The sequence below is a fragment of the Cebidichthys violaceus genome, unplaced genomic scaffold (assembly GCF_023349555.1).
Source record: "Cebidichthys violaceus isolate CVI_PGR_0920_01 unplaced genomic scaffold, fCebVio1.0.p SCAF_183, whole genome shotgun sequence".
Classification (NCBI taxonomy): domain Eukaryota; kingdom Metazoa; phylum Chordata; class Actinopteri; order Perciformes; family Stichaeidae; genus Cebidichthys; species Cebidichthys violaceus.
Genome location: NW_027176354.1, coordinates 45,827 through 61,634, shown reverse-complemented (window position 1 = coordinate 61,634; position 15,808 = coordinate 45,827). Strand labels below are relative to the sequence as shown.

General features: G+C 47.8%; 1 protein-coding gene across 1 annotated transcript; it reads right to left on the bottom strand.

The window, feature by feature from the left end:
• Positions 1-1,006: 1,006 nt before the first annotated feature.
• On the bottom strand, positions 1,007-15,219 carry LOC137874293 (uncharacterized). Its single transcript, XM_068712922.1, has 5 exons — positions 14,740-15,219; positions 13,317-13,484; positions 7,698-7,822; positions 4,409-7,400; positions 1,007-2,572 (listed from the first exon to the last, which is right to left on the bottom strand). Exons 1-5 carry the CDS (start codon positions 15,193-15,195, stop codon positions 2,012-2,014), a joined length of 4,302 nt encoding a protein of 1,433 aa, XP_068569023.1. The 5' UTR covers positions 15,196-15,219; the 3' UTR covers positions 1,007-2,011.
• Positions 15,220-15,808: the final 589 nt, after the last annotated feature.

The window sequence follows — 15,808 nt, the reverse complement described above, 5'->3', positions numbered from 1 at the left end:
ATGGTATTTATTAAAGAACTGGTTCGATGGCTTTGTTGCTTAGATAAGAAGATCGATATCACTCGATCAGTTAGCCTAGTGCAAAGCTAGCCCGGTCGTTAAGCTAGGTTATTTCTTTGCTCTGGAGGCAATTCCAGGAAATTAACTGTGGTGAAGCCCAAAACCCAACCCAAATGTGTGATTTGTGCCGGTAAATTCCTGGAGTCTTCTCCGTTTGCCCGGCGGCTGTTCCTGGATGAAACCCCGACAAGACGTAACATGTTAATCGGGGAGCTTCATTCAGAGCTGGTGTAGGTGGATCCCAGCAGGCTGGTGCTTCGTAGTTACTGTACAAACACGACGGTGTTGAGCCTCTCTGTGGAGCTATTCTGAAACATGAACTATTCCACAATCTCAACTATGACTAACCATTGCAGCAGCGCCTCACATAGCGTGTGAGCGTTCGCACGCCGTTGCTCCCGATGAAGAGATCTTTCCTCTCGTTACCTAAACGTTCAAACACAGGTGAGTCGGTCGGCCGTCGCATGTCCCTCCTGGCTTGCCGTCCGTTTTTTTTTGTTACGCGGACAACTGAAAACGAGCCAAAGCCATCTCCAATGTGCTATTTACTTGTTTGGACATTTGGTCTACTCACCACCGTCTCTTACATATATTATGACGGATTTTTTGCAGAATTGCGACGTTCCCAAACCACAGATGCATTGTGGGTCTGCACAGGACCTCGGCTCAGCTTTTTTGTTGTTGTTGTTGACAGAAGTGAAGCTTGAAGAAAGACATAAATCAGATGTTCAGCACATCTCATGCAGAGCTGCCTTTTTTCTTTTTTTCTTTTCGCAAGCTCCAAAAAGGGCAGCCATCCATGATTCCTAATCTATATTTCATGACAAGAATTCAATCCCTAGTTTTCACTTGAGAGACAACAAAATGTCATTCTGGACAACTCCCTCAGGGAGCAGATTGAGGGAGAATCTAGTTGTGCTTTAGAAGTAAAGACTCAAACAAACAGTGAGATTCATCGTCTGTGTCCCGCAACGAGATGACAAGACCGGATGACAAGACGCTCGTTTATTGTCTTACACATGAATTACGTTCACATCAGCCATTTCATCGATGTCACCCGTCACGCAAACAGCACCTCGGCACGTTTCCCTGTCACCTTTCCTTCAGAGGGTCTCGTTACGCCGCCGTTATAGTCTGCAGGAACGTCTGTCCCGCGCTTTCGTCCGCAGATGACTTGCTCTTCTTCGTTTTGGGGTCACAGTCGCTCTGACTTTGCCCTCAAAGCATTGTGAATGTAAATGGGGATTTGGTGTAAACAAAGAATAAGATCGATTACCTGACACCCTTTAGTCTTCTGATGTACAGCACACAATGGGACGAATAACGAAAACAACCATACGGTAAAGGTCCGAGACAAGAAAGATTCAGCGTTCAACACCTAAAATGCACAGAAGAGGCTCGTTATAATACAGAAGTGCTCGTATGAACGCGGTATAAAGAGTCATGAGGTTAGTCATTCCAAAGATGCACCGCATACAGTGCATCTTTTTTTTTTTAATAGTACCCTTCTTTTTTTTTTTTTTAAACTGGAAGCAGAAATTCACATTCACACGGCACCACCCTGAGACACCAAACTACTGTCAGCGGTAGACGATTTTAAATTTACAACAAAACAGAGAGGAAGTGACTTTAAATGCATCACGGTGAATCCGGGAACTGCTTTGGTTTTTCTCCGGATCCACGGTGTACGGAGAGTTGATCGAGGTCACAGCAGCTTGACTAATGTGCAGTCTGCATATATATATATATATACATACATATGACGTGTTCATTTTCGTTCAATGTTTCGTGTGAAAAACAGTACAAGCGGCTCTGTTATTCGGCTGAAACGGCAACAAGAAAAGCTCTACATCTTTAGGAGAGGCAGCTGGTTGACCTCCAGACGACCCGGCCGCTGACAGCATCGGAACTTTAAAACGTTTGAAGGAGAAGCCGAGAGGAGAGCACCAGACTAGCTGGAGGTCTTGCGTCCCGGTCCGTGAACGCTGGCGCTGTCTGTCTTGCTCTGCGCCGGCAGCTTGCCTATCTTCTCCTTCAGGCCCTTCAGGCTGTACAGTTTGCTAAAAGTGAAGCTAAAAGGGGACTTTCCCTCTTCCTGCCAGTAGGCTTCCTGCGGCGATACCGTCTGGTCCTGGGAGGCCTCGGGTTTTAGGGGAGGGTGTTGATTCAGCGCCGGTCCGGCTCTCGTCCTGTCGTGCGCCGCCGCCGCCGCCGGAGGCTGTCGGGAGACGGGGCCCCGCCGGCCGCGGGCGGCTTCGTCCCGCTCCCGCCCGGCCGCGATCCAGATGGCGCCCGCTGTCACCGGAGGAGGCGGTCTGGACGGCGAACCGCGAGGGGACGAGGTGTTATCCGCGCTCTGGACGCTACCAGGGAGCGCCTTGCTTCCCCAGGGTCGAGGCCCCGAAGCCTGGTTGACTGAGAGGGGTCCAGGAGGTCTGGAGTGTCGGGAAGGGGACGGCGCTCTGACGTCCCGCTGCTGTCCTCGGGAAGTTTTGAGAGGAGTATAGAGAAGCTAGCGAAAGAGAGGAGAATAATGCATGCATAATGAGCTGTCAGTACATTTCACTAGGGTTTATTATCACGCCAATTTCTCACATTGTATTATATATTGCTGGAAACTTATCTACATTATCTTATTTCTCACAAATGCAGCTCCAGTGCCGAGAAGACGGGTACTTGGGTGCTAATGTGAGATCCGTCTTTTGTCACTCGAGTTAATATTACGCGACAGAACCGAGTAAAAACAATGCCGGCAACACCTCACTGACTTAAAAGGACTATTGCGAGATTAACAAAGCAGCGACTCGTCGGTAAGCGAGTTAAACTACGGTAATAAAAAGTGGAACCATCAATCTTTTACCGATTCATCAATATTGCATCGATGTGACTTTAATTCGGGGCACAGTCTCCTTGTTCAATAATGAACAAGTGTCGGGTGTTTCGGCTTAGCGACGCTCCGCCGGTGCATACTCAACGGGACTAGAGACACACACACACACACACACACAAACCGAAATGGTAAGCTAGTGTTAGATAGATATACTGTTTATATTTATAAAGAATTTTGCAATAGGTTATTTAATTTTGTACAAACCAACTGCTGATATTGTACTGGCTTTGTAAATACAGTGAAGCTAGTACGACTCAAAAAGTGAATTGGTATTAATATTTACTTCATGATTAAATATTACATTTTAAATGACGTAAGACATGGGTCTGACTAAAAACCTTCAAGGTTCATTTCCGTTCATTAGAGGACAAGTCTGATCATTTGAGAAACATTCATCCTGCCTCTTGTGTTTGTTTGACTTCCTGTTTTTTTGGGGTTCTGCTTCCTTCGTTCTGTGCATCACCTGTCCTGGCTTGTATTAGTCTCGTTAGTCTTTGTTTCTTCCTCCAATCAGCTTTCAGCCTGCCCACCTGTGTCTTGTTGTCTAATTAGTTTACTTTTGCTGTTGGTTGTCGGTTCGTCTTGGAGCTTCTGTTAGCTGCTTGTTACCTGCCTGACCTCTGACACCTCGTTCTGTAAGCCCGTTTTCTTCATCAAAGCACCTTTATTGCATCTGCTCCCTGTACCTGCAACCTGTGACAAGTTGGCTAATGTAGCTTAGCACAAAAGCAGGGGGGACATTTGTGATTTAAAGAGGTGCTGGTAGAACCTTGTCCCCTCTAGACAGAGCCAGGCTAGCTGTTCCCCCTGTTTCCAGCCTGTGTGCTAAGCTAAGCTAAGCTAGCCAGCGTCTGGCAGTAGCTTCATAATTGCTGTACAGACACTTTTAAAGCCTCAATCCATCATTTAAAAACTAGTAGGTCTTTACTATATCCTCTCTGGTACGGTGCAGAGTGGCGAAACACAACAAATCAGAAATAACAGGGATGCCCCGCCCCCGAAACTCGGCTCTAAATTAGTAAAACCCGGAGTACTGATAAGGTCTGGGGTTAGCGGTTCTGCTATCGGTGCTATCGAAGTCGTGCTTTACATTTGACTCCAGTAGATGCTGAGACTGTCAACCTCGTCGATGCCACACGGAGTTTGATGATAAGAATAAGCTAATGGCTGAAAGCTAATCGCTAAGCTAATTGTTTAGCTGAGAATGTATTTGAAAGATGTTGGAACTTCTCATATTGCTGCTCAAGAAAGACTATTTGTATAAAATCAAGAATAATAAAGTTGATTCTTTTCTTAATTGTCTTTTTTTCCTCACAATATAATAAGAAAACCTGATAAGAGTATCGATAAGGAACACAACCACTTTTTATGAGATATAGTTGTGAAGATGTCTTTATAAGTTACCATTCTACCATTTAAATATGGAGATAGAAACCTCCACTACCGTACTGTTCATACCTTCTGTCCGTCAGTGTCTCCGGTTGACGTGGGCCTGTCTCTCCTCTCCGCGCCTCTGGGTCCTAACGCCGGCCCGTCCGCCGCCTTGTCTGGTCTCTTCCTCTCCGAAGAAGACTTCTTCAGCTGCAGGTCACCCGTGGACAATCGCCATGGCTCTGTCCTCTCATTGGTTAATGCGACCGGTTTCCCCGCTGCCGATTGGCTCAGCACCTTCTTTCTCTTCGGGGCTTGAGGCTCCTTGTTTTCTTCTTCTGTACCCGGTGACTCTTTCCCTTGTTTAAAATGGTCGGCTGTTCTCTTCGCGTCCTCGCTGCCTCTCCTCTCTGTCGCCTGGTAATCTCCCTCTGTCCACCTCTCGCCGCTTTCATCCTCTTCTCTCCCATTTTCGACATTTTCCTCCCCCATTTTCTCTTTAAAAGAAGACAAAGAGGAGGCGCTAGAAGGCCCAGACAAACTCTCCGTTTCACTGATAGTGCCGCTCCTGTCTGCCATGCGTAACGTAGCAGCACAAGCGATGGTCGTGGCATTGGGAGCATTGGCGTGCGAGAAGCTAACGTGGTCGTCTGTCGTCCCGTGGTTGCGGAAAGCTGCTCGGTCAAAAACCGGCTCGTGGGAAGGAGAGTCGTGACACTCGTAATACTCCTCCGAGGCGTTGGAGAGAGCCGAGTCCGCTCTCGAGGAGAGGTACCCGTCGGACGTCGGCGTTTGAAAATCTGGAGTCCGCGGATCCGGCGTGTGCATTCGTGAGTCCGGCGTGGACGTGCGTGAGTCCGGGGTGGGCGTGCGCGGGAGGAATCCGTCCGGAGTTGGAGTGCGCAGGAGTGCCGAGAACGACCGCGACTCTCTCTCCGGCGTCGGCGAACGAAAGTCTGACGCGTGTGTGTCGGTGAGCTGTAAGAGCAGGGGTCTTGCCGGTGTGTGCGTGCTCGCCTGTGCTTTAGGGACTTGTTCATGGAAGGCGCCGTGCGCGTTGTATTTCGCAGTGTTCGGCACGCCGTCTGTGACGCGTTCCGGTGTGAAACTTAGATCACCTTGTGGACTTTGTGAGTTGAATGTGTGTGTGACAAAAACGGGGTGTGTCGGAGCTTTTAAAGAGTCAATCTCTGATACATCTGCATCCTTTGGAGTCAACTCACTGTATGATATTCTCTGAGGTACATGTGCTCTCGCAAGATATGTTTTACGTTCCGACAGGCTCTCGCTTCTTTCATTTGGCACTTCCGAACTTTCCGGGGCCTTTATCTCTGTCCGTCCTGTGGCCGCACACGCTATCTGCTGGGTTGATCGGCAGTCCGTCGACGTCAAAGTCTTGGGCTCGTCATCTGTCGGAATTGTCCCTTGAATATTCACGCTCTCTGCCTTCGGCGCATCAGTAATCAAAACATCTGACTTGGCTTTGTTTCCGGCGGCCAACTGCATTGCTGCTCTCTCGTGCCGTCCATCTGCCTCCTCGGCCTCCTTTGTCTCTCCGGAGGTCCCGCTCTGCTTGCGCCGTGGAGCTTCTCCGACATCCGGCGCGTTATCCGCATCTTTCTGCGCTCCCGTTTTGCCTCCGCTGTCGCTCCGCGGTTCTGGGACGATCTCGGGCACGGCTGCCACGGCGGGATCACCGTGGACCCCTGTGCTCGTCTCAGGCTTCCTGACAACGCTGAACTCCGGCAGCTTATGGCCGTCGCCGTCGCCTTTGAAAACCAGCTGGACAGTACGAGGTTTAGGGACGGGAGGGGTCGAGGTCGACGATGGGGCTGCCGAGGAGGAAGGGAGGGGAGGATTGGGAGTTGTGGAAGAAGAAGTAAGAGGAGGAATGGAAGGAGAGTACAAAGGAGAAGAGGAACTGATTGTCCTGCTTGTAGCGGTGGAGACGTGACTCTTTTCTGCAAGCGAGGAGGAACTGACAGAAGTAGAAGAGGACGACGTGTGGCTGTTGACGGTGGGAGACTCGGCGTTAGGTTCCGTGTCTGAGTCGGTGGGAGGACGCAGGTGCGGCGCTTGCGTGCCGTCCGAGACATCACGCTGTGTGTTTGAAGCGGTTTCTGCTTCTCTGTTAGCGTTTGAACCCGGGAGGGGTCGTGTGCTGTGCGAAGGGCTCCCGGCGTCGGGAGTGCACGCTTTGCTGCTGGCTCGGCGAGGCGTGCGTGCATCTTGCTCGCCGGGTGTGTTTGAATGCCGTTGCTTCTCGGTGTTGGGGGTCGTAGTCGTGTCAGAGTCACTCTTTGGTCCGGATGCAGGTGATTTCTGTCCGGTTGCCTCTTTACCTTTGACGTCGGCAGGCACTGCGTTGAGCTGCGTTGGCTGAGCTCCGTCCACGGCCGACTTTTCGGTCTTGGTTTCATCTCGTGCTGGTTGGAGTTTCTTCTTCTCCTCGTGTTTGGCCGTAAACTGTCTGGGCGTGGCGATATCTGGCAGGCTTTCCTTAGGCATGCTGAACGGACTGCTGAACCGGACCGCTTGGCTGGTTTCAAACATCTCAGATCTCTGTAGATGGGCTTGATTCGGTTTGCTGGTATCACGAGTGTTAATGAACCCGATTACGTCACTTGGGGGATCAGGTTCTGGCCAGGTTGGCAGGTATGACATCATACATGCTTTCTCTAGATTGGTGAGTCCGGGGTGGAGTGGAGGATCCTCCTGTATGGCTTCTTTACTCACCCTCTTCCGCCTCTCCTTCTTGGTTTCTGGGTTCTTGGAGTTCTGTGGATTTAGGGTATCTTTGGGTCCAGCAGCAGGAGTGGGGCTGGGGCTGGCTAAACCCAACATGGCATATTTGGGGCTGTACAATTTCCTAGCCATATCGGCAGAAGTGGTCACCGGTACCGGCTGCGGGAGGGGCTCCACTTCAGGTTCCGGTTCGGTCTCGGCGGCGACCTGCCGGAGGTCAACCGAGGTGGAATTCCCGTAGAGGACGCAGAACAGCCTGTCGAAGGCCTCCACCGCCTGGCCCGTGACCACGGTGATGAGATTTTTGTCCAGCCGCGATGACGTCCAGGTGAAGCTGCAGAACATGCAGCAAAAAGTTAGACTACTTTAAAAGTACAGCAAGACGTGACAAAATAAAACACCTTGTATACCGAGTACACATACAGTATGCAGGCCAAGTTAAACAGCAATTATTATTTATTAAGTAATTTAATCGCGTCTCACAGAAACAAAGACAGGTGGAGGACACAGAGATAACCTGTTTCTCTCACCGTCACTGTCTTTATCGCTTTCTCACACTCTCTGACACACACACACACACACACACACACACACACACACACACACACACACACACTAAAACTGCACTGACCTGTATGATCCAGACACAGCTTTGTCTCCGTCGATGAACATGAATCTGTGTCCCATTTGCCCTCTGACCTTTGTGCAGGACCGGGTGTAGAACTCTGCTCCATCTGTGCAGCGGACACGGAGGTTCTGTAATGCGCACACACACACACACACACACACACACACACACACACACACACACACACACAGAGAGGATAGATGTCATATACTTTATAACATGAACTCTGTGTGGCGTAAAGCTGCAAAATGACAGCGATGACTTTCGTGCTACATTGTGACATTCTTATCTCCGTTTTTGAATATCTATTGGCTGATTGTCGTCCCAGGTTACATGTAAATAAAATAAAAAGAGCAGCTGTAATCCACATGGTACCGGCGCCATCCACTAACTACTGTAATGTGATTAAAGCACGCTCACGATAACATGCAGGAGAGCACCGCATGCAAGCCGAGTGTCTCTATTGTCACATCTAAGCCTATAAATTAGAAGTTTAAACTGAAGTGTTTACAGGACACACAGTGGCTTCAAATAAAGACATACATGGACAATAGGAGCAGTCGTGTACTGCGTCCTGCCCTTTAATTTAAGCAAATAATATCGATGTAAATACTGTGATTAAGTCTTACACCATGGTAATTACCATGATTTAATCTCTGTCTTGTCGTCGCTTGATTTGAGCGCTGCGTCTGACACCATAGACCTCGCCACAATTTTGACCAACTTTGCTAGTCTTTGTTGGGACTTGCCTGCTTTGCTCATCTCCGTCTGAACAGCAAGGCACGTCTACTGTAAACAAGAAACAATACCTCTGGGTTCCCTCAGATTAAAATCTGGCGTCCCGCAGGGCTCAGTTCTCAGTCCTCTGTCGATTTTAAGATGTTTCCTGAATGTTGTTTTGTTGGTTGAGGATGAGGTCGCTTTTTGACATTTCCATGAACATTAACAACACAATCTCATCGTCATACAGGTAAGTAGTTTATTGTGTATGCTTTTATTTTGTTGTCGCATTGTGCACATCTAAACACAGGCACTGTGACAAGCCAACAGCTGTAATATACTCACTGAGGGCTAACGTTCATGACAATAAATGGGTGGTACAGTATATGGTGCTGTAGTCATAAAAGACTGTAACAGCATTTCAGATAAGAGGCTACACATGAAAGGAACCTCTCTCACTGTGACTCACTTCCTCTCTGTGTTCCTTCTGTCCTCCCTTCTTTAGGACAGACATGCTGACCAACATCTGTACTTAAGGAATCTCAAAAAATACAAAAACTACATCTTCATTTTGGTTTAGGCATATGCAGCCCTTTTTTTTTTTGATCGCAGCTCATATTTCCACTGTTTGACCAACAATGGTATTTGAGTACTGAGGTTTTAGGCCTTTAGGTCCCAGGAGAGACTCCAAAGTCTGAGGGACCAACTCCTGCACCGGCACGAAGCCAAAGAAATGATAAAACCAGTTGTCTTGATGCGGCAGAAGATTCCTGGCGTGGCTTGGGTGTGGCTTGTCTCACAGTAGAAACACTTGTTTTCCTCCCTGCTTTGGCCCCACCCTGAACTTCATCCCTCGGAACATTCCTTTGGCTAACTGGTTTGATAAAATCAGAAGATTGCCTTTCTCTCTGTTTGTATTCAGCTCCAAACTACAGTGTAAAGAGTGTTTCTCAACGTTTTATAATGTGCCAAATCACCGCGATCCAATTAGTAATCAATCACGGTTCCTCCTTCCACATCACCTTGTGTCATCTTGAATACGTGAACGATGCATTTGTTTTTATAAATCATGTTAAATACTTTATAAATGAGAATAAAGGCACGTCATGTACGTCATGTACGTAATGTACGCTAGCCTTTTCATATTAGATCCACTGTTTTAAGTCGGCTACAATAGAATCCTACGGGAGATATTCTGCTAATTTATTTGGCAACCCTGATAAAATCTGTAGCGACCGACCTGCAGGTCCTGACCCGGTCTTTGGGAATAACCTGTGTAGATGATGAAGCTGTCCTTTATAGGGTTAAACGTGAGAATGCTGTCACTGTTACCCTCAGACGACCGACGAGTGAGAAGAACCCGACACCTCTTTGCTTACGTACTCCTCCGCTAACTCCTCCCATCCCATCCATCCTGCAACAAGCTGCCACGTCTGTCCTCTACCCTTCCTGTCAGTCATCATGTTGCTCACACTGGCAGTTTGTGTTGCGTTAGCTGCTCGTCACTGTTCCTGGTCATGCCTGCCACTCGTACAGCTGTAGCTGTTCACTCAGTAACGTTAGCGCTGATTCACTCGGTAACGTTAGCACTGATTCACTCGGTAACGTTAGCACTGATTCACTCAGTGACGCTGATTCACTCGGTAACGTTAGCACTGATTCACTCAGTGACGCTGATTCACTCGGTAACGTTAGCACTGATTCACTCAGTAACGTTAGCACTGATTCACTCGGTAACGTTAGCACTGATTCACTCAGTGACGCTGATTCACTCTGTAACGTTAGCACTGATTTCACTCGGTGACGTTAGCACCGATTCACTCAGTGACGCTGATTCACTCGGTGACGTTAGCACTGATTCACTCAGTGACGCTGATTCACTCGGTGACGTTAGCACTGATTCACTCAGTGACGTTAGCACTGATTCACTCGGTAACGTTAGCACTGATTCACTCAGTGACGCTGATTCACTCTGTAACGTTAGCACTGATTTCACTCGGTGACGTTAGCACCGATTCACTCAGTGACGCTGATTCACTCGGTGACGTTAGCACTGATTCACTCAGTGACGCTGATTCACTCGGTAACGTTAGCACTGATTTCACTCGGTGACGTTAGCACCGATTCACTCAGTGACGCTGATTCACTCGGTGACGTTAGCACTGATTCACTCAGTGACGCTGATTCACTCGGTAACGTTAGCACTGATTTCACTCGGTGACGTTAGCACCGATTCACTTGGTGACATTAGCACTGAGGAGAAAATGAAAAGCAAATTCAAAAGCGGTGCCCAAAAGTGGCATTCAAAACAGAAAATTGCTGAATTGAATGCCAAACTTCCAAAAATAACAAGTATCTTTCGACCGGCTGGTGAAGGATGCACTAATCTGCCAGAAGAGACAGGTGTTGTACTGTTTTCTATAGCTAACATTACCACGTAGCTAACGTTATACTTTGACAGCCTTGCTGTGGACTAACATTAGCAACAATAAATTTCTCTCAAAAGAAAAGCTTAAGTTTTGATATCGTGCCTATATGGGGGGGGGGGGGCCTCACATGTTTCCGTTACGGTACTGGGTGATAGGATTCTGTCAGAAGGATACAGGGCCACTTAAAGGGCAGATCCCAGCAGAGACACAGTATATAACCCAGATACGGATACATGTAATACTTGTGCCGGCTGTCAAACACACCTCACTGAGCTCCGTTACAAACACTCAATCTGTGTTTAAGACTCGCCGTCGGGTGCCAGTGAACCACGCAGAAAAAGAAAAAAAAATCTGCCGTCTGTCTCCCATTAATGATATCTGCTCTGACAACGAGCGTCAACGTGTGCTGCCAGCAGAGTCGGTTTGGGTTAAAATAACAATCGCTTTGCATGTATTTCTGCAACATTTCCCAGGCGTACCAGGCCTGAGCGGGTTTCCATTCTACGAAATAGAAAACCGTTCAAGGGGAGCGGTGACACAAGCTCATTTAAATGGAGGGATTGAGGCTCCGTGTGCACCGTGCTGCTGTGTTACCGTCTGGTTTGCACATCGCACTCGGATTTTGGGCCAAAAAAACCCCCCAAAAAAACGTGACATCCCTAGAGAATAATTCAAAACAACAAAATGCTACAATGTTTCAAAAAGCAAGCTGTTGATATAAGAATAAAAAAAAAGAAACAGCCTCCACGGCCATTTGTCATACGTTTATTATACACAATCTGCCACATGGGACAGATAACGTGTCCTTATAAGCGTGAGACGATGTGAACATTTCATGTCACCGTCATCCTGGCCAAAAATAGGTCCGTACATCTGCAGGATGTGGACGTGTGAGTCAGACATATGTCTGTCCGCACCTGCTTTTGTGTCGCATGTGTGTGTTCTCTTGAGGTAAAGCGCCGCACGCCTCACATCACTTTGAACATGATTAACTAAGCACAACTGGGAGCCTTTGTGGGAATGTGTCCACGGCCTTCTTACTGTATGTTGGAGTATCTAAATCAGTGGTTCTTAACCTGGGTTTCGATCGAACCCCAGGGGTTCGATGAGTCACTCTCAGGGGTTCGGCAGACACACACTGCGGTCAAGTGAGCCGCCGCTTTAAAAATGAATGACCGTCTATTCCTTAAGGTGCGTTCACACCGAGCGCCACGTTCGGTGTGAACGCAGCATAACGGTACGGTGGCCGTTTTCTACAGACAATTTGGCAACATTAATTGCCAAATTTCAAAATAAATTCAGCCCAGTAAATATTCACTGAATTATGTTTTTGTGTGAAATTCATGTTTCGTTTGTCGACAAACCGATCCTCACAGCATCGTACGAAGTTGCGCACCTGATCGCAAATCATTCATTGAGTTATGTTTTTGTGTGAAATTCACGCTTTGTTGGTTTTGTTCTACGCACACAGTGATTTTGTGTGCAACTGATGCATGGTTCATTTTGCGCACTAATAAAATATATACCTATGTTTTGAAGAAATCATATTTTATTTTTCCAATTACGAAGGGTTCGGTGAACGCACTGATGAAGCTCGCAGGGTTCAGTACCTCCAATAAGGTTAAGAACCACTGATCTAAATCATCCCCCTGGAGAAAGGAGGAGCAACGCAGCGGCGCTGAGGCAAGCAAAGTAAAAAAAAAACGAAACCGTCTGACTCCTACCGAGCAGATACCGTTCAGTCGGGTGTTAACCATTAAAGGCCGATCATTCAGAGATACTCCGATAAGTTGGCAGCTCGATGGAATGATTTATGTCTCAAGAAAACAATTCGCCGACAAGAGTCCTTTGTTCCCTGTAACATACTTCTACGTGTCACAACATGACCCAATCGTGTTTTGTGGCGAGTGTTTTTCATGTGAATTTAAAAGATGAATCGATCATACAGCTCCAGCTGAGAGGGTTGTTATTTAAGCTCCGGTGTGTGTGTGTGTGTGTGTGTGTGTGAGAGAGGGCATGTGCTTTCACTTATCCACGCGTAACGAAAAAACCCTCTCGACTTCAATTCCTCGTCTTTCTGTCAAAATATAACTTGCTCTTGTTGTGTTACGGATGTGTTTCTGTCTATAAAGGGAGATTTCCGAACATCTGGAAATCCCCCTAACGCAATCAGGTGAAAGATTCACTCTCCACTAGTGAAACATTTACTCTCTACACGGTCACATCTCAATTCTTACAAAATGAATAATGAACTTTGGCTTTTTTTTTTTTTTTTCTCAGCTTCTGGTTATCGAGGCAGTCTGTCCAACATCGTGGTCTGGAGGCAAAATATGATGGGATGGCTGGGAAATTTGGGGACGCTCCCTTTTCCACTTGAGCAAAATGTGAATTAACATCTAATTAGAGAAGGACCATGGATTTTAGTGAGCACGCGTTGACTCCACAGATGCATAACTGGTGGATGTAGACTGACCTTGAGGTGCCCGGTATGCATGTTGGCCCTCTGACACATGGACTGGAAGTGAGGTAGAGTTGTGCGCTCCAACAGGATGTAGACGGAAACCTTCCTCCTGAAACCGGCATCCAGCAAATCTCTGAAGATGTCGACGTCGGTGAACACATCCATCACCACTGCTATTACCTGGAGACACACACACACACACACACACACACACACACACACAGCTTACGTCACACACACGGGACACGTACTCATGCATACATGCATGCGTGCAGGGAAATACATGCACTTTAGACCAGGTCTGTAGATCAGGCCTCAGGCGATGAAACGTTACAGTGTTTACTCTTTTCTGCCAAAACAAATAGGATTCAAGTTGCTCCACAGGTTTGAGTAAAATATGATCTGACCAGTTTTCCTTTGCAGAAGAGAATTCTGAAGCTGATAATAAAAGGGAATTTATGCATTTTCTCCGAGCTTATATGACTCATGTATCCTTCAGGAAAGGTGCCAACGGGATCCGTCACGTAACACTGAGAAACAAAACGCCTCACATGAACTTCACACGAGTCAGCTCATGAGCAGACAGAAGCACACACACACACACACACACACACACACACACACACACACACACACATAAAGCCCCGGTCGTTAAAAAAAAAGAGCACATCATCATGCAAACGCCCAACATAACAGACGGTTCTCCCCTTTTAGCCGCTTATAAAGCAGCAAAATCAAGTTGCACTTTACTCTCGATTCGTCTCATTCGGTCATCGGTCTGTACTCTGACCTCGCGCTGACGGAGAGCCGAGGCAACGTTCACGTCAACGCTGCACTCGAGCTTTTGAATGGGTGCAGCAGGTCAGACGGACGGCCGCAGACATCCAGGTTGATGCACGAGCGACACAGGAGAACAGATACTCAGAGGTGTACATACGGATACTGACCATAGGTGTAATACTAACCAGACAGCGCCAAGCAGAGAGAAACATGTTCATATGTAGGGCTGGGGAATATATGGGTATTGTGATAGGAGACTAGATATTGTCTTTTCCTGGTTTTTAAGGCTGCATTTCAGTAAATTGATTTATTTATTGAACTATTATTTCCCTATACATACGTAGTCATTATATCCACAATACTGATACATATTTATCAAAAAATCTCACTGGGTAAATACTTTGTTAAAGCGCCTAATAGTCAACCCTAAAATAACGCGATATTGGGTCAAAAAATATTGTGGTATTAGATTTTCTAAAAGTATTTCCAATAAGGCACAAAACCCTCCACCTCTTGTACTTCACATGTTTGATTTGAGGTTATTTTATGGCTTTAAAATAACGTTACAGGTGTCTAATTTGACTTCGAAGTGAAAATATGGTTTAAAAGCTAAAATACCTTAAAACCACAGAAAGAACCCAATGGCCCAACATACCTTTTGCGCCTGCGCAATCATTTTCCTGACAACCTCTTTGATGTGCACCTGACCCTCCAGGGGCGGCTGCGTGTACACGCTCGTGCGCGTCACCCCGCGGTAAGAGATGTTGTCCGGCCAGCTCAGGTCCATCTGCGGGACGGACGTGTCCGACAGCTCGGGCCAGTAGTGCAGCGACAGCGGCGGCTCGTCTTCCTCGGCGTTCTCCGGGAAAAAGAGCTCCGAGCCCGGGTCGTAGGGCTCCACCGCCTGGGAGAGGGTTTCCAACTCCGGGTCCGAGAGGAAGCCGCGCAGGCTGTGAGCGCCCAGGTACTTCACGAACTCCTCGCGACCGTCCCGCAGGAACGCCTCCAGCGCGAGCCGCTGGTCTTCGCAGTACAGGAACTCCGGTTTGGACTCGTGCGTCCGCGGGTTCACGTGGTTGTCGTCCAGACACTGGAGCTGGGAGAGAGCCATGTCTCGTGCTCCCAAAGGAAAAAACAACGCTAAACTTTACAAATCCGCAAAAAAAAAGTTTCAGGGCTCCGCTCCTAAACGTCTCCACACTTTGAGGAGATAAAGCTGCGTAACAGTGCTCCTCTGGGGGTTTAATAAACAGCTGTTCGGTTTAGCTCCAGACTTGTTGCACAAACACTTCATGTCGTCCCCTACTTCGGTCTGCCTTGGAAGTCCTTTGACCGGCCATGGTGCGTCAACACTCCGCCGTTCTCCCCCGGGTTCAAAGCCTCCCAACTTAGCCGGCAGAGAGAGAGAGAGTGAGAGAGGGAGAGAGTGACACCCAGCTGGAGGCACCGCCCGACAGGTGTGAACCAGACACACACACACACACACACACACACACACACACACACACACACACACACACACAGAAACATGCGCACCTTTGTCACGTGACCTCTACGGCTTTCCGACAGCGTGTGTGTGTGTGTGTGTGTGTGTGTGTGTGTGTGTGTGTAGGGATAAATTACTTTGAGTAATTAATGAGGCAATCCCTCCAATTTTCCATAATCCTCATTAAATCATTAAGCTGACAGTTTCACCTACTGATGAGACATCGCCTGAACAAAAC